The sequence below is a fragment of the Colletotrichum lupini genome, chromosome 7, assembly GCF_023278565.1.
Source record: "Colletotrichum lupini chromosome 7, complete sequence".
Classification (NCBI taxonomy): Eukaryota; Fungi; Ascomycota; class Sordariomycetes; order Glomerellales; family Glomerellaceae; genus Colletotrichum; species Colletotrichum lupini.
Window position 1 is genome coordinate 4,449,964 of NC_064680.1, and position 17,408 is coordinate 4,467,371.

A 17,408-nucleotide genomic window follows, 5' to 3' on the forward strand; every position below is an offset into this window, starting at 1 on the left:
TAGCGGATGAACCCTTCCAACCATGCCTACTCAAATGGAGTGATTCGATGGACAACCGGGGAGCTCCCCGTACTAAGAAAACTGACTTCTGGTTCAGGTTAAACTTACTGTCGTTCGCCGTAGAGCGATACAGGATAGAATACTTAAAGGTCTTGGCTCAAGGGGAATTAGTGACAAACCATCTTGCAGACCACCGATCCATTCTTACGCTTTTTAATCCCTCATGTAATTTGAGGGTGTGAAAATGCCCAATTGACAAGCTGCAACAGTACACTCTCGTGAAGACCAGACGTTCGCGATAAGATTTGGTCAGACCCCTGAAAACCCCTACACAATGTTTACTGCTCTGCGATTCGTTGGCTACATCTGCAATATGAATTTTACCGAGCCACCTCTCCAGCTGGCGAGGGATTGAGGTCACAATCTCGGCGGACCAGCGCGTCTTGGCATCCCTGTCAGAAGAGGATTGACCATGGGACACTCGCAGATCTGCTGTGATACCACGAATCTTCAATCCATCTAGCTCTACTATGATTGGCAGAGCGATTGTAGGGCATCGTACGGTTTCACTGATAGCACAGAAATGCAAGACCAACCACTTATTGAAACGAGTTTCCCATGTTGACCGATCTACTGTAAATAACGCCAGTGACCATGCACATTTTCGCCCCGTGCAGTACGCTCCCTATCAAGCCAGCAATAACAAAGTAATGTTTACATAGCCCACTTAGTGTCTGCCACCAAAGACAACGTTCTTGCTGTCGTGGACGTTGATCATGGTGTACTCGGCAAGGAGCGGGTCCTTGTTGCCCAAGTTCAGGGTGACGGCGAGCAGGTTGGGCTCGGTCCAGGTAGGGCGGAGACCACGGGACTCAAGACGCTCCCACCAGTCGAGGAAGTTAGAAGCAGTCATGCCGTTGAAGAAGTGAATCTCAATCATGAGCTGGCCGACAGGGAGCTCCTCGCCGGCGCGGATGGGGAAGTCCTCGCCGAAACCGTCCATGGCCTCGAACTCGGCAAACTCGATGTCCATCTTCAAGATGTCACTGGTGTGGTATTAGTTCATGATCGTTATTACTTCAGCGTGAATGGAACGTACATGTACTCGTGGCCGTTCATCTTCATCAAGTCGGCAATGCTGTAGAAGGGGGGCGTCTTGGTCTTATCCGTCTTGCCAGAGATACCGGCCTGGAGGAAGTGGGCTCTGGCACGGTTGCCGGGCTCGAGTTGCTCACCAAAGTCGACGACGGAGAAATCGTAGGCCCAGACAACACAGTTGGTGCGGCTCAGCATCTCGTTCTCTGGAGGTGCGTCATCAGTGATTGTTCAAACAAAGAGGGAAATAGGTATTTGCCATATTGCATGCAAGGGACCCTTACCGAAGCTGGACTCATCACGGACACCAAAGGAGTAGATGACACACTCGCGGTCTCTGGGGAAGTTGACATATCTCGACATGCCGCACACCCACTTGCCGCCGTCTCCCATACGTCCGACGCGCTCCATTTCGTGAGGGCAGCTGTACGAGGCCGGGGCAAAGTCCCAGACGGAGTAAGGGTGCTTTCCATAGGCCGCGGGGTCGGTGGCAGGGAATCTGACGGGAATATTGGTTAGCCATGTGATCTACGACTGTGTCGGCATCGAATCCTCATCTAGTGGATATGGAGAGTGCGGCGGCGGCGAAATGGAGGTGACTTACAAAGGCATCAACGAGGCATCACCGTAGTCCTCAGCAATCATGTCGTGACGCTGCTTGACAGTCTTGGCCCAAATGGACTCGGCAGTGGCCATGAACTCCTTCATGGTGTTGCGACCGCCATCGTTGTTCACGAGGGCGCCAACCTTGTTGCTGGCCCATTCCTTGGCCTTGTCAGGGCTACCAAGGGAGTGCAGCAGAGCGAGGGTGAAGAGCAGACCGGCGGCGAGCCATAGCATCTGCACCATGCGCTTGGAGCCTGCAGCGAGGGCCATGGTTGCTATCAGGTGGTTTTCTTTTGTGACTGGGGTTTTCTGGAGATTTGCTGGAAATCCGAGTATATAAGTCGATTCGCGGAGGCTCAGCTGTCACTCTGGCAGAAGTGGACAGAATCGACACGTAATCGAGGGGTACAGTATCGATGAAGGCACAACGATGGGCGTCACGGAGAAAGTGAATGAGAAGAACAAGAACCGCAATCAGCGCTGGTCAGCAGCCGGCGCGGGGAGAAGGGCAAGCCACGGGCGGACGAAGTGGACTTGCGCAGATCTCTCGAATAGTGCCAAGAGAGCGACTGGAAGAAGAAGAGTGAGGAGGCCAAGGAGATAAAGGGGAAGGAGACGAGTCACGCCAAGGATGGATGAAAACGTCAGGACGAGGACGAGGCGAGAGAAGGAAAAAGAGGAAGCTTGTAGACGACTACTTAAGGTTCCTTGGACTGGGCAGTCGTCGGTCGTCGTGTGATGGGGACAGAGGGACCGGAGCATTGTGTGAATGGAAGGGGAGGGGTGGCGGCCAGGTTCCTCCCTCCAGACTTCCAGACCCTTGCGGATCTCGAGATCCAAAGGCAGAAGGAAGACGAGACCAGGAAGTCACTGAGGTACGAGACTGAACTTGCACTTGCCTGCACTGCGTGACTGCCACGCCTGCCCTGAGTGACTTCCCGTGATGATCCAGCACGTTGAGTGTGGCATTCTCGGTGCAGGAACGGGCAGGAACGGGCAGGGAGCCAAGGCGTGTGTCTCTGCCTCCCTTCCTTACGACTTGCGAGGGGTTTGGGTCCATACCTGGGAGAGGGAAGGAACTACATTGTTCGCTCATTCCTTGGGTGCCACTGGAAGGAACTCTGAAATGTGGAAGAGATGGATGGCACTTGAGAAGGTACCTCAGGAACAGGCTAGAAAAGATGGCAAGTGCCACAGACAAGCGCCTCCCAAGAAGCCAAAGTGCATCTTGTTGGCTTGTAGGTACGGGGTACCTTTTCTCGCCTTGTATCTGTGGAGGCACTGGAGGGCATACTTCTTGCTGTGTCCGAGATAGATTTAGTACTGCACCGAAACATGTCGTGTTTGGCGTCGAGAGTGGGGATACCCAGCCAAGCCCAGAGTATTCAACTGATTGACTAGCCTCAAAATGGCCGATGCACTTGGGAAGGAGGCATCTTATTCTTGGCTGCTACCATTCGAAGGGCCAAGGGCAGGTGCCGACTGGCAGCTGCATGGATGGGAAAGTGCCGTTCTATCGGGTGCACGTGACGCAGTTCGGTCAATTGAGGGACTCCGACTGCATTTAGAGTTCAAAGGCTGGGACGGGGAAGCACGAAGGCAGCATAGAACAGTGGAGGTTGATGTGCGGGATACCGGGGAACAGGAGAAGGTGGGCGATCAATACTCCGTATCGAAGTATCAAGCGCTTCCTTCCTTTCTTCCTTTCCCCTCGGTGCGAAGTTACGGTAGTAAGGATATCTGCCTCAACCTCCAAAGTGTCCTCTTCTGTAGTCGCAAAGCTGAACCGACGAGAAAATGCATTTTTATTCTCCTGCATTAGAATGGCATTCAGGTCCGACGGTGGCGTCCAATAAAGCCTCGCTATTGCTCGTGATACAATCGTGTCAGATTGTCCAGTCCTGTCAGTCCTCCTCGAGACACCTTTTACCCCTAATCCAAAGGGAAGCTAACTTTGGCTAACGACCAACAGCTGAAAAATGTCGAGACGCGCTAACTTGATAACCTTCATTCCCGCCCTCCCGCGCCGTCTGTTCCACTGCTCGCTCCCACCAACTCCGCACCATGTGGCGCTCTTATCCTGGGTATCATTGCTTTTTCGAATGTCCTTCTCCACCTCTGCCTCCTCTTCAATCAACACCACCAGCAGTTCGCAGCCCTAGCTTCCAGCAGCCCTTCAAAGTTCCGAGTATCGACAGCAGCAATGGCGGATGCCCCTACTCCGTATACGAGATCCTTGCAGCCACGCGCGTCCCCTATGCCGTCTTCACAAACTAGATAGACAGACCCTTGGCTCGGCTCTGCTTTCTCAATTGACGGGGAACGATATCACCAGATGAGGTCCACTTCCGGATTGTGTCTTCATTTCCCTTTTCCCTTTGTACAATCACACCAACTTCAACCCCCCCTCTTGAAGAGATTTGTCTGCGAGCCGAAAAACGGGTTTGGCTGATACGACGACCGGTAGTTGCCCATCTCTGTGCTGTCGCCCATCTTCCCGTCTGAAAAGTCGCAGGGCGCTACTTTGATATCACCGCGCATGATTTCCACCATGGACACAAGGGGGAATAGCAGCACGAGGAGCGACAGCAGCTGACCGAAACCCCAACCTCTCTCGCCCTGGTCGCTCAGCTCGTACGAAGGGCCATTGCCAAAGGCATCAGAAGCAATGATGCATCGAACCGCGGCGCCAATAGCCGACGCTGCCATAAGAAGGATGCCGATAATTTTGATAATGTTGATGAACTTTTGCGTCCGCAGGTGGAGGTACCAGCTTGCCAGAGCAAAGACGAGAGCGTTCGCGATGATGACAACAACGGTGCCGACGTAGCTGATCCCTTGCTGGTTTCCTTTTCCCTCGTCGCCGACCACCCACACGCAAGCAACGGGCAACTTGGACTCCTGCATACCCTTTGATACGCCTTGCAGGATGAAGACGCCATACACGACGTTCAGCGTTAGATTGACAAACATGAGGAATTGGCGGAGCCATCGCAACACCCAATCTCGGCGGAAATCGTGGACCAGAGCGAGAAGCGTCGCGTTGTGGACGGCCATGGAGAGATTTGAGAGCATCCAAATGATGAAGAAGTGATAGGGGACCATGACGTTGATCCTGGCGAGCCCGACGCACGCGATTCCGATGCCCTGGAGGATCTGCTGATCTGAATAACTGTTGAGAAGTTTCCGACGAATGTTTGACGGGTTTCCCTTCATCTCCTGGAAGATGATGGAGGAACTAATGATGAGAGCGAGACCGGCTGTGATGATGAAGGAGAGGAGCACGCCTCGGCCGGCCACGCCGGCATCGCTGGCGACCGGTGCATTCTCCGCGACGGTGCAATTCGGACTGTCAAAGACGGACATTTCGGTGGTGGAATCGAAGAAGTTTGTCGGAGCTGTCGTCTTTTTCGAGAAGAGATGCAGGGTCGAGCAATACTGTTGTTAAGGGGTAGACTGGAGGGGGGTCTCGAGGGATAAGGCTGAACGAGTGAAGCCGCCACGCGAATATCGGCTGTGGTCACTATCGACTGGCCAGTCGGTCAAGATGGCGATTTGATCTGCTTCGATAGTTGGACTCGAACCAAGGTCAAACTTTGCAGATCAGATCCTGATGGGAAAGTCTGACTGCATATATATGCGCAGGATGAGCCAGGAACTTCGCCCTCCTCCTATTTTTCCCCTTCTCTTCTCCCAATGGAAATGACGTACGACTAAGCGCTGCCCCTGTCGTCTGAAACGGCCCTCCGCTGGGGAAGACCCTTGAAGCCGATGGACAAGTGGCTCTCAGCGTCCGCCGTCATCTTGTGGGCAGCGTTGGTCGCTGTGGCTGTGCCCCACCATTCGACCCCCGGCCCCGGGAGAGAGGGCGCCAACGCCCTGCAGATCGCCCCGCGATCCTCGGCTGCCACCCGCTGCATCTCCCTTGGAGGTGAGCTCGTACATACTGCTGCGTATCGCACTAGGTAATTATCTACACAGTTGTGGCAGTGTATCTATTGACTCCATGATTCCGTATGCTCAAAATTGAAAATAGGCGAGCACTCAAGCAAGTGATTCTGCTTTGTAGAACTCAATATATCCGAAGTTGATGATCAGACGCTTCCACTAAGCCAACGGCCCGTGGTAAAAGCCATGTGCTCATTGGCCAAAATTCACAGATAAGTGGAGATATATCCTGGGTAATAAAACCCGTTTGCTAAGACTCAAACTACTGCGTACCTAAGGTGAGGAACTTCAGGCACTGACTCCATTGTCGCTCATCACTACCCATCGCGAATGAGGGGATTGCTTTTCGATGAGGGCCATTGAGACAAGAGGAGGCCTTCTATGGCGTACAGTCACCCTCTTACGGCGTTGAAGATGTACGGTAGAGGAGTATGTCCCATCGCTGCCTGAGGGTTCCGCAGCAAGGTGCGAGTCTCTGGGGATACGTCGAACGCTGGAGGTTGAGGCGGGGATAGTGAGGGAGGAAAAGTCAGTGTTGACGATATGAATGTTGAGTTCTCATTTGGTTGATACATGATTCCTTTCTTTGGTATCTTCAGTCTTGGACAGTTGGTTTCGTAGAAGTAAGCTGGGTTAAGTTAGACCTAGTATAGAAACATCGCCCCCCCCCCCCCCCCTTTGCACTTTGTAAAGCTAGTGCTATGCTGCTCAGTATCAAGGAGCTCCATATCGACTGCGACAATACGGCGGATTCTCATCCGATGATTCGTCGGTAGTACGTCGTCAAACGCATGCCTGCGACTCATTGAATATTTTTATTCTATATATTTAAGGGTCGCCGTGAATCAAGAGTGCCGTTGGGAAAGAGGACTCGTGTCGAGCAGATCACCATTCAAAATGATGGAGACCGCGATCTTGCTACCGCCAAAACGCATCTGAATCCTTTTCTTTTCATCAATTGTTCTACGGGAAGTAGGTTACACCACCTGATGCCGTTGAATGCCGGCTTTCACGCGGACGACATTCCTAGAGCTTGCGCCAATCTTGTTCTTGCAGACGACAGGCTCCTATGGAATCTCTCCGGGGTCTACCGCCAACAGCTTGACACACTTCTTCAAGGCAGTCTTCAAGGGGAGTATTGCAAATCTTCTCTATTCTCGAATTTCTTTCCCAGGCTCAAGTGCTGGGATCTACACAATCTACGTCTTGGTATCTTAATTCTCGCCAATTCTTACAAAATCACAAAAAAAGCCAACAAAAGGAAAAAAAGGAAGCCATCGTTACTGAGCACCCGCACCAACATCTTCACCATCATCCCCCATCGCATGCGCCCCCTTACCCTCCGCAGGCGGAAGCCTAACCATGAGAAGCAACCCCAAAGCAGCGACGCAGAACCCAGCGACGCCGAGATACGGCAGCCCGATCCACGCCCCGCCAAGCTTCATCCCCAGACTAAACAGGCCAGCAAGCATAGGCTGCGTGTACGTCTGCCCCGCCGTCTCGACGAGCGAGATGATGGAATACAACCGCGTGCGGTGTGCCGCGTCAACGTACACGGCGCAGAGGCTCCGCACGTAGCTCCCCCACCCGGAACCCAGCGCCAGGATCGCCAGGCCGCCGATGAAGGCGCCGATGGTCGGGGACGCGGACATGGTCAGCGCGCCGAGGAGGAGGGCGACGGAGGAGAGGCGGCCTAGGAAGAGGTCGCGCTCGTGGTCGTCTGCGTAGCGTAGCGGTTTCGGGGCTCTGGCGGAGGCGAGGAGCTTGGAGAGGGCGGGGAGGACGGCGACGATGGTGAGGAAGACGCCGAAGCCGTAGAGGGAGGAGAGGTAGCCTGTTTGGGAGAGGGAGACGTGGTACCGCTTCGAGGCGAAGATTGTCATGAATTGGTAGGTTGACATAACGACTGGGTAGGAGCTTAGGGTGGCGACCATGAGGATTACGAGGGAGGGGTTCTTGAGGAGGGCGATGGATTCTTTGAGGCGGGCCAAGGTGTGTTGGATTGTGCCGATGACGGGGAAGTCTGCTTCGGGGGAGTCGGCGATGGGGTCTGAGGAGACTTTGGCGGCGGGAGGTTTGGTTTCCGGGACGAGGTGGATTGTGAAGAGGAGGGTCGCGAAGCCGGCGTAGGCGAGCCACATTACGGGCCAAGGGCCGGTTCGTTCCATCATCCAGCCTGCGATGGCGGGAGCGCAGAGGTTTCCTATCATGGAGGCCAGGTGGACGGCCATGAACTTCTTGGCTCTGTTCGGCGTGTTAGTGGGGTTGTACATACGGTAAAGGGAATATCAAGGAAAGGGACGAACCTATTTTCCGAGGTCGTAACATCAGAGAGCATCGAGAAGACGACGGCAGATAACACGGCGTTGCCCCCGCCAACGAGCAACATCGACGGCCCAACCCACAAAGCCTTGAGCGGAATCACCTTGGGAAACGCACACACGACGAGAAACCACGCCTGATCCAGCATCTGGCCCAGCACCGCCAACGAAAAAACCTGCTTCCTCCCCAGCCGGTCCGCCACGATCCCCCACGGAAACGCGGACACGGCACCAATGGACGCCTGCAGCGCGCTGTAGACGGCGAAGATCATGGCCACCTCGCTCTGGATCTCGTCCTCCTTGCACTTGGACTCGTCGATGGCGTCCTGGGTGTAGAGGACGCCGTAGTACTGCCGGCAGACGATGTCTTCTACTTTGCGGGTGGTGGGGATGGTCCAGAGGCCGCCGAAGCCGGCGCCGAGGAGGATGATTGTGACAAAGGTCGCGACGATGGCGTCTGCGTTGTGGAGTTTGGGGACGTGGAGCTGGGTTGCTGCGGCGAGGAGGGAGTCTGTTCTGCTGCGGCCTGTTGCTGGTCTCTTGTTGGGTGGTGTTGAGGAAGAGGTTGCGAAGAGGGGGGTCGACTCTGTTGATGAGTCTGTGGACGATCTTGGAGAGCCGGCGTCGTCGACGACGGTGTCTTCGTCTGAGTTTTCGGCGCGGGACCGCATCTTGAAGTGTATACGGTTGCCGTCCTTGTGAGTTGGTTTCTGTGGATGAGCAGTGTCGGAATCGAGTTGCGAAGATCTGTGTAACGATGAGGTCTGGCCGTTGTTATATGCGAGATGAAGGCGCACAGGATTTCCGGTATGCCACAGCCGGTATCCTCAACATATAGCAATGGCGCGAAATGCCGAGGTGTGGGTAGTCAAGAGATAAGCAGAAAAGGGAAGATAAAGAGGAGACTCCAAGATGTATATGTAGCTGCAGAGTACAATCTTATCCCTGGGATGAGATGCCAGTTTATTGCCGATGCGAATTGGGGGTTTGACGGGGTCTGGACTGGGCTCTCAGACACGCGCAGAGTTCTGGAACGGGGGCCCTCCCTGCGATAGTAGCATACGCGTTCTGAGTGTAAGACGGACAGAATAAAATGCGATTCTTGATTATGCGAGCTGCGTGTTGCTGCTGCTGCCGGATGCGGTCTTGCGTTGTCTGGGTTGTTGCGTCTGACGTGACGACGTGCGTTTGCTGGAGGATGGGAGGAAGAGTGCAGCTATTCCCCTTTTTTTTGCCTGTTTGGGATAGGTATTGGGATTCATAGGGCGGTAGGGGTTGGGACTTTGGGTACAGGTCGTGATTTCGATAATTGGCGGGATGACGTGCTTACGACATGGGTAGGAGAAAACAAAAAGAATAGAAAGAAACGGAGCAATTGGTAAAGAATGAGTGAGAAGGAAACGCGACGGATCGACTCTTCAAGGGTTGCGTGTGTGTGTGTGTGTGTGTGTGTGTGTGTGTGTGTGTGCTGTCGTTATCTCTCGCGATGGCGCGGACATTGAGCTCCGGAAGGAAAGGAAAGAGAGGAAGATAGAGAGGAAAGGAGGGAGAAGAGACACGCACCACGCAGCTGTGCCGTCATCAAACGCAAAAAAGTTGCAAAAGAGTGCGAATTGCGGCTCGCTGCAAGGTCAGCAATGTCGCATACTACGATCTCATAGGCTCGATAACTTGCGTGCCCCGGACATTGGACAGTTGGGCTGGCGACAACAAAAGGAAAACCACGTCACTTTCCAGATAGTGTCTGGAAGGATCAATTACGCGTTTTGTCTCTTCTTAACGGATACAAAAGTCCTCTCGGACTTGTTCTCCGTAAGACGGGGAAGTTGACAGTTGAGGTTGGGTGTTCCAAAGAATAAGCACGGGGCTTCCATCAGGCCGGTTCTCTATTACCCAGCTTCTTATTTAGGGATCGGCGCTTCCTTTTGATTGTGGGCATTTAAATTTCCTAAATAGGACAACGGGTGCGCTGTCAGTTGTCGCGCAATTAAGAAGATTCAAACGACGCTTAGATAATGGGTACGAAGAATGAAACTATTGAAGAGGAACGGATGAGCCGGCACAGCAAGGCTCACTCCAACATCTATTTCATTTGCAGTTACGAAGCTGGACCTTGAGCTGGTCGCACCCTCCCGCCGGGAACTCAGCCAAATTGAGCTTGACTCGCAAGACATGAAAGTGTAAATACTGGGACGGACGCCGCGGCTCAGGAACGAACGAGGAGCTTGGGACACCGAAGCTCGCGAAATCACCCCTTCTCAACATTGTTCGGACGCTGGAAGACTTCCGATTGGGGAGCGATCCCATGTTCGAGAGCGTAGAGGCCTGTAACTCATGCGGTTTGACCCTCAATCATCTTGCTCTCTCTGCTCTCGTCGGCAATGGTGTTGGGCGATGGTACCCGGCGCAAACAGCCAGGTTGGATAGAGCGCATTCCTGATGAGTGAGCGGGTGATGAAGTTGACAATTTCGCAAAGAGTCTACAAAATGGTAAGAATCATCAGTACTAGTTTGCCTTTCTCATCTTCCCAGTTATCGAACGATCGTCTCTTCTTTCGAGGGGGTTTCCGAGGTGCTCGTCTTTCCCCCCTCGCGGCAGCGAAAAGCATCTGACAATCAATCGCTGCTTGGTAACAAGCCTTTCCCTCAACTCAAAATCCCATCTCTCCTCTCCGGTTCCTGATTGATCCCTGGCTTTTGCAACACGAACGCGCGTTCGAAGTCGGCAGAAACTCTTTCTTACTTCTCCATCACCCAACGGCGCGAATTCGACAAAGCCGATGGCGCGTATCATTCTTTTTGTCGTATTCAGCAAATAACGACCAGGAACTGGGGCCCAACCGTCTGTCGCGACACGTGTTTTCAAAGACGTACACACGTCCTAACGTATGATCCGTTCGGCGAAGTGCCCAAACGTGTGTTTCTTCAACTATTTCCATTCACGCCTAGAAGAGAGGCGAAGAGTGTCGGTTGGATGTAAGGAAGGAGACTGGGACATGCCCTTACCGGCCGGAAGATGCCGTTGGTCCCCGGTCGATGTGCGCCGCCTCCGAGACTGGTGGTGGAAACCCGGATCGATCCGGCTAGCTGCCGCCGCGCCGCGCCGCGGGTAGCCTGGGATAGCCCGGCCGTGTACTACTTACCTCCGAGTGGCACGGAGCACTGTTACACTGTTATTGATCTCCCCGATGCTGTTTGGCTAGTCTTCCTGATGGTATACAGTCTTATTGCACTAGGCCGTGGGACTGCCAGAGGGCTTTTCCCCTTCCAAAGGCCACTTTCTTTCTCTTGGACTACGATTTGATGTCATGTTTATTCCCTAGGTTGTCGAACCTCCTAGATGGTGGATTCCCCCGACGCATATCTTCAAATTCCTCAACTGTTCAAACTGTTCACCGAAGCTCACATGGCGCTCGCCACTTCTGATTTGCTTTGGTTCAATCAACATATTCTGCAGCAAATGCCGTCGGGACTCATCAGTTATCTGCCTCGGGTGAACTGATTGAGATTGGGACCAACCAGACGCCTTCGTCACCAACTTTCTCATTTCTTTCATCTGCTTGCGCCTAGTTTGGCCCCGTTTAGTGTCCAACACGCCATAGAGCATTCATTAACATAGCACATCGTTGCTTCTTCGCTCTGTTGGTAACCATTGCTTGGAATCACCGCAATAATCTGAAGACATGATCATCCCGACGGACTCATCACTCACCCTCGACCATCTCCAGGCTGATCGCTTCCTAGCCGAGTCCTGCTAGTTTGAGAACGACACGTGCGGGCAACGTGACGCACTCGTGTTGATCATAACCACCGCCGCATACGCTATCGGGCTGCTGAGCGCTTAAACCGGAATACCGAATCCGACCATGTCCCCCCGTTCCTGTTGTTTTGGGCTGAAGAGCGGTAAATGAACAAATGGAAGGGGAGAGAGACGTGTGACAAAGTCACAGTGGCCTGGTCCAACAGCCCAACTGTGGCCCAACCAACACAATGTTCAAGTTCCAACATGACCAACAGGCGCCAAATGTGAGGTGTGAGGTGTCATTGTATCGGACCGTTTTTAATGGACTCTCGTAATCCCATTGTCCGCATCCTCTACCGGAACACAACCGGTGAGCTGGATCTTGGGTTCCGGCAGAACTTGACCTTTTGCCGGGCGAGCTGACTGATATCTAACTCCCTCTCACGGCAATGTATCGTCCCGGCGGGAGATGATGGATCGGCCATGCTCATGTGGCACCTCGACGATGCCCAGTCTGGTATTTGTCCACCAAGAAAGGCATACGTTGGTAGGTAAAGAAATTGGCCCGTCGATCGTCTCTGGCTCTGGCCTCGACTGGCAATATTGACTCGAAATGGTAACATCGCGACGGATCGACATCAAGGCCTCCGCTGTCCATGATCTAGATCAGGCCCGGCCGCGGTTTCACACACGCGGCCTCGCGCCGAGTCGCGCCGCGGGGAGAGGTCTTGTGACTAAAATGAGCTGCGGCTTGCCGTAAGGAAACGCAGCAGGAGTAACAAGGTGCTTACCATCTCGTATACCAACAAATCCATGGATATACATGTCCACAAAAGAAGCAAACAATCGCTGACACATTCACTTCACTTAGCTATGCCGGTTTCTCCCCGGTCTCTTCTTCCAGCCCACCCGCTCTTTCTCTCAAGCCTTTGCGCAGTCTGAATCCTTTGACTCCTCTCCTCTCTCCCCCACACCCCTGTCAATAAAACAATCTCAACGCATCTGAATTAATGCAACGGGAAGCTCCTAGCGAGCTTACGTTGTGCGGAATAGCGGACGAACTCGAGATCGGAAGAGAGGAGAGAGGGGGGGGAGGGGAGGGGCCGGGGACGGGGTTCTCGGCCTGAAGGGGAAACTCAGCCCGCGCCCGCTCATCGGCCCGCAGAACGGGGGTCATCTAAATCATCACACCTCATCTGCGAAGACTAAGAGAGAGGGGCGATTGCACTAAATCTTTATTCTTTTTATACTCGAGTTCCCCGGTCGACTTAGACGAACCAAGATGCAGTGTTCGTAACTTTGACCAAAAGTCTTGCACACGCGCACACTGCCCACACGCTCTCACTCATACATCGGTACATTGATCACAGTCGATGGATTGCGTAGTCGACTCGCCAATGCCATAACCGAGAAGATGTTCGCCAGCGGCAAAGCGAGTAATACCGAATCAAAGAGCAATCAACTCCAAGGATCACGGAGCGCAGTCCGCGCGCGATGATTCGGCTCAGGTGGCCAGATTCGTCAACGGCCGAGACCGCGGCGCCCGTACGGCCTCTGGGCATGGGTCGGGATTTGGGAAGGGGAAGCAAACAGATACATTCGAGCAGAAATCATGCTATCATGCTATCGGTTGGAAGAGGGTATAGTAGGTGGTTTGGGGGATCACGGACCAAGAAAGGTAAGAAGAGGAAGAAGAGGAGGGAGCGAGCGAGCGAGCCAGATGCCCACCAACATCTCCAGATCGAAGCTTGCAGGTATCTTCCGGGTTATCGGATGTACATGACGCTGGGAGGATGGTGGGATGGGGGAGGGTTGCACAACGTCTCCGAGACTACTCAATATCTCCGAGGAAGAGGAAAACACAAATACAATGAGAGAGAAGGGAGGTGGTCTTTTGGCAAGGTTGTCGACAAGCTTCCCGCTCAATCGTTCCTCCTATGGATATCTCCCCCAGTAGCAGCGTATTGTCATCGGGGAGGCGGGCTCTTGAACCGAGGAGGAGAGCCTCCAAGTCCGTGGTCCTCCGTACTCCTTTAGCTTCTTCTAATGAGTGTTGAGGATAGATTTGAAGGTGAGTAGATCAAGTATCCAAGAGTCAAAACCTCGTTTGTTGCCCAAGATCCAGGAACACAAATCTCCAGCTCCGGATGTACGCCTCGAGGGCCCCCGGAGGATGTGGATACATATGTTCAAGGGCGAAGCGCCTTGACCAACCCTTGTTTTCGATGTTGGTTGCACGGTTGCAACGGTTCCAACCAAACCCCTGTCCTGCCAACGAGGAGAGACCGGGGTAGGTTGTTGGATCGATGCCTACTCAGGGCATTTGCAAAAAGACCAGCATCGCCAACGTCGTTCCCGCTTGTTTGTTTGCGGCTTTGCGACCAGCGCTAACAAGGGGAGCAGGGCTGTGAGGGGAGAGACTCCGAAAGAGAGAGTCGAGACAGAAGGACCTCGACCCGCGGCCGAACGTGCAGGGGGAGGGAAGGGCGGGTTCCGATCCCCCGTCCCAACTCACCTCATTTCTACTTTTCACCAGGTTGTTGGAGGCGGCACGTTCAGGAATTTGAATAAATTCCAGCACGCCGGAACCGACACGCTGGGTCGTCACACTTATCACACCAGATGCTACGTCGTGTAATCTCCCTTCTTCCGCTCTCGTATGCAGTTTGCTCTGGGCGCACCGTCAGCGATTCGAGCGGCTGGTCATAATTGTCGACCGCAGTGGAGCGGGGGAGCTTCCGTCCTCTGCCTCTGCCTCTGCCTCTGCCTCTACCTCTTTGTTGTGTAATACCAGTATACAATGTGACGGGGGAACGTGGTTGAAGGATATGATGCGCGACTTACAAACGGTTGTGCAGGTTGCATATCCCCATCCGCAATTCCGCCCTCGCGATTCGTGGCGTTGGGCTGGCTTGTCAATGTGTGACTCGTGAGACCCGTCAGGCATCACTCGCCTCCCCCTGTCACCATCAACGACATTGTTTACCTATTTGGGAAGACATGTCTTTGATGCAGAGGAGGGCAGGTAGTGTTCCAGATCCGCTTCCGAAACCTCAGTAGGTATGCTGGACGATAATGTCTTGGAAAGATCGCGCCCTTGATCCCCTTTGGAAAGAAACAGCTGCAATTCAACTTGAGTGCAACTTGCTCTAAGCATATTCTACCTAATGTAGGTCTCGAATGATAGACGCTGTCTAGACCGATGCGACGGAGAGTGTCCGCTTTGAAGTGGATATATGTTACTGGTGAGCGGAAGGTTGATGGTATTACATGACCAGCCCTATTGTGCAACTTGTCCAGTCCTGGACAAGCCCACCACCCCCCATCGTCTCTCCATGCCGTGTTCAAATCAGACTTCCAGGAAGTTGGGAACCGCCAACAGAGATGCGGTCCCAAAACCCGGGCTGCTAGGAGCCCCAGAACCTGGTCGAACACCCCCCCTTGCAAGGTGCAACACGCTTGTTGGTGCAAGACCTTACCACAGTCTCCCACGGCCTACGAGAAACTCGAACGTCCGTCCATCTTTGCTTTTCCCTCATGCCAATTAACAAGTGAAAGCCCCCTCCCATCTCTCCACTTCTTCCCTCTCTGGCATGACGCCACTGCAGGGCAAATAAGTATTCACCCAGGCCTGGATCCCCTTCTCCTCTTCATCCTCCACCCGTCCCCTGCGTGTGGTTTGGTGCCATGGTGCCATGGTGCCGTCAAAATCTCTCAGTCTGGATATGGCGTCTAGCTAGTCTAGGTGCCTCTTTCGATCTGCAACTGCAGGGAAACCCTGGTCCGGCCGGTGAGGATATCAGAGCCTGCGATAGGCCTTGAGGCAATGTCCCCTCGTCTAGTCGACCAACAAGAATCGAGACTCCGAGGAGCCGCGGATGTCATGGTGCTTTTCGGGCAGCCGTGTTTGTGTGCAGATTCTTGTCCCGACGGGAACGGGCTGATAGTGGTGTCAAGAGTGATGGCAGACGAGAATGAGATGGTTAAGGTTCCTCTAATGACCGATGGTCGGGACGTAGGAAGAAGCAGAAAGACATGAGAAGGCAGGGTACGAATGGGATGGAGTTCAAGACTTTCGAGTCTTGCCGTTGGCAATAGGTTGCTACGGTAAGTCTTGATGAACCAAAGAGGTAAGTGAATCGCCCACTTCTCACTTTGAAATACATTATCTGCAAGTTGCAAGACTTATACCCCCTTCCCCTTGTCAGGTGTGTAGCCGCTGCTGCGCGTGCTTGTTCGTCTCCTTCTCTTGTTGGAGGTGCAGGGTACGCTTGTTAGCCCTTGCTTGGCTCCTCCTCATCCTCTTTCCTCCTTGCTTCGTCGTGACGCTTGTTCATATGGCCTGGCATCCCGTCCTTCATGCAAATTCAATATCCAAGCATCTGGATCTCCCAGGCAGTGTATAAGAACCAGACGACCGGGGCTACACCTCGAAATCCTTCCGATCTGCCATATGAATCTTCATCCCATCTGACACGAAATTTTGTTGAACTTTTTCTCAGTCTCGACATTCTCGTAAACTCCTACTCGTAGGTTTGCCTGGTTCAGTCTATGAAAGTTATCTTGAACCTAACGCTTACAAGAACGTCTACTCGAAAGGAGCAATCGAATCAATCAAGAGAAACAACATCGTCCGAAAATCTAACAACCTTCAACATGGCACTCTCAGCCGCCGAACACCAAGCTAGAAGACGTCGCTCGACTGCTGCCCCAAGACGTCGCATAGCCTCAGACCCATCCATTACACCCATTCCAAGACGCCCGAGGCTCCTCAGTAACCTCCCAAGTCATCGACGAACGTCTACACCACCAAAACGAAGCCAGACATCCAGCCCAACCCAGGCATCTGTAACCGGATCTAGTCCGCCTACGCCAATCGTCGCCTTCTCCGCCCTTTCGAGATCAACTCTCCCCAGGCCATACAATGACTTTTCCCACTTCTTCCAGGACATGTGCCCTGCCCTCCGAGACCGGATTCTCGACCAAGTCGACTGGGACTCCTTACATGGAGGGCCATACTGGCGCACCCAGGGCTACCAGTCGTGGTACGCATCCGACTCCTGCAAGACGGCCTTCATCATCCACGCTGAAGGAAAGTTCCCCAAGATCTGCGCGTGGCCGGAGAAGGAAGAAAGTAAGGGTAAAGGAGACGGCAGGAGGAACTCTACAACAAGGGATAAGTCTCAGGAGGCTGGTGGTACTGCAGCTTCACCCAAGGGGTACGGTTGCTATCGCTGCCACACGATCAAGCCTGAGGCCGCCTTTGAGAAGCTGCCCGACTACTTTGTCGTGTCGTCTGAAGGTTGTATCGTCGGGCGGTACGCCGGCAAAGCCGATGGTGACAAGGAGCAGTCGAGGCTTCCGACACTGCGGAATGGGGAAGGTCTCTTACGCCGCTTCTGTATCGAATGCGGTGTTAGAGACGGTCTGTATGAGAAGAGGAAGCTCATCACGTCGCTGACGGAAGAGAGGTGGTCGGTCTGTGACTGTCGGCGTCTGCACTGGGTGCCGTCGAATGAGTCGTACATTGAGTGTGAGCACTGTCTCGTGAAGAGTGCTTTCAGACCTCCGGTGTGATGCCTAGACATAGACGTGCTTCCACAAATGTTTGTGAGAGTTGAGATGCTTGTCTGTCTAGCCTGAATTTGGTTGTCGGTGTGGCTATTTGCCATAACTTGTTAGGGTGGTTTCTTCTT

At 53.5% G+C, this 17,408-nt stretch overlaps 9 protein-coding genes across 9 annotated transcripts; 4 read left to right on the plus strand and 5 right to left on the minus strand.

Annotated features, from left to right (window-relative positions):
• Positions 1 to 221: 221 nt before the first annotated feature.
• Positions 222 to 1,971, minus strand: CLUP02_14356 (uncharacterized protein; the record flags this gene model as incomplete). Its single annotated transcript, XM_049293285.1, has 6 exons — positions 222 to 275; positions 332 to 633; positions 742 to 1,046; positions 1,100 to 1,301; positions 1,380 to 1,594; positions 1,700 to 1,971. The coding sequence occupies 6 exons, from the start codon at positions 1,969 to 1,971 to the stop codon at positions 222 to 224; spliced, it is 1,350 nt and encodes a 449-aa protein (XP_049150431.1).
• A 182-nt stretch (positions 1,972 to 2,153) lies between these two features.
• CLUP02_14357 (uncharacterized protein) lies at positions 2,154 to 2,288 on the plus strand (the record flags this gene model as incomplete). Its single annotated transcript, XM_049293286.1, has 1 exon — positions 2,154 to 2,288. The coding sequence occupies one exon, from the start codon at positions 2,154 to 2,156 to the stop codon at positions 2,286 to 2,288; it is 135 nt and encodes a 44-aa protein (XP_049150432.1).
• Positions 2,289 to 2,395: 107 nt separating this feature from the next.
• Positions 2,396 to 2,797, minus strand: CLUP02_14358 (uncharacterized protein; the record flags this gene model as incomplete). The annotated part of the gene is made up of 1 exon (XM_049293287.1): positions 2,396 to 2,797. One exon carries the CDS (start codon positions 2,795 to 2,797, stop codon positions 2,396 to 2,398), a length of 402 nt encoding a protein of 133 aa, XP_049150433.1.
• A 1,301-nt stretch (positions 2,798 to 4,098) lies between these two features.
• Positions 4,099 to 5,067, minus strand: CLUP02_14359 (uncharacterized protein; the record flags this gene model as incomplete). Its single annotated transcript, XM_049293288.1, has 1 exon — positions 4,099 to 5,067. One exon carries the CDS (start codon positions 5,065 to 5,067, stop codon positions 4,099 to 4,101), a length of 969 nt encoding a protein of 322 aa, XP_049150434.1.
• Positions 5,068 to 5,414: 347 nt separating this feature from the next.
• On the minus strand, positions 5,415 to 5,621 carry CLUP02_14360 (uncharacterized protein; the record flags this gene model as incomplete). Its single annotated transcript, XM_049293289.1, has 1 exon — positions 5,415 to 5,621. One exon carries the CDS (start codon positions 5,619 to 5,621, stop codon positions 5,415 to 5,417), a length of 207 nt encoding a protein of 68 aa, XP_049150435.1.
• A 1,308-nt stretch (positions 5,622 to 6,929) lies between these two features.
• On the minus strand, positions 6,930 to 8,641 carry CLUP02_14361 (major facilitator superfamily transporter; the record flags this gene model as incomplete). The annotated part of the gene is made up of 2 exons (XM_049293290.1): positions 6,930 to 7,893; positions 7,956 to 8,641. The coding sequence occupies 2 exons, from the start codon at positions 8,639 to 8,641 to the stop codon at positions 6,930 to 6,932; spliced, it is 1,650 nt and encodes a 549-aa protein (XP_049150436.1).
• A 1,634-nt stretch (positions 8,642 to 10,275) lies between these two features.
• On the plus strand, positions 10,276 to 10,410 carry CLUP02_14362 (uncharacterized protein; the record flags this gene model as incomplete). The annotated part of the gene is made up of 1 exon (XM_049293291.1): positions 10,276 to 10,410. The coding sequence occupies one exon, from the start codon at positions 10,276 to 10,278 to the stop codon at positions 10,408 to 10,410; it is 135 nt and encodes a 44-aa protein (XP_049150437.1).
• A 4,637-nt stretch (positions 10,411 to 15,047) lies between these two features.
• On the plus strand, positions 15,048 to 15,260 carry CLUP02_14363 (uncharacterized protein; the record flags this gene model as incomplete). The annotated part of the gene is made up of 1 exon (XM_049293292.1): positions 15,048 to 15,260. One exon carries the CDS (start codon positions 15,048 to 15,050, stop codon positions 15,258 to 15,260), a length of 213 nt encoding a protein of 70 aa, XP_049150438.1.
• Positions 15,261 to 16,071: 811 nt separating this feature from the next.
• On the plus strand, positions 16,072 to 17,289 carry CLUP02_14364 (uncharacterized protein; the record flags this gene model as incomplete). The annotated part of the gene is made up of 2 exons (XM_049293293.1): positions 16,072 to 16,241; positions 16,296 to 17,289. The coding sequence occupies 2 exons, from the start codon at positions 16,072 to 16,074 to the stop codon at positions 17,287 to 17,289; spliced, it is 1,164 nt and encodes a 387-aa protein (XP_049150439.1).
• Between the last annotated feature and the right edge of the window lie 119 nt (positions 17,290 to 17,408).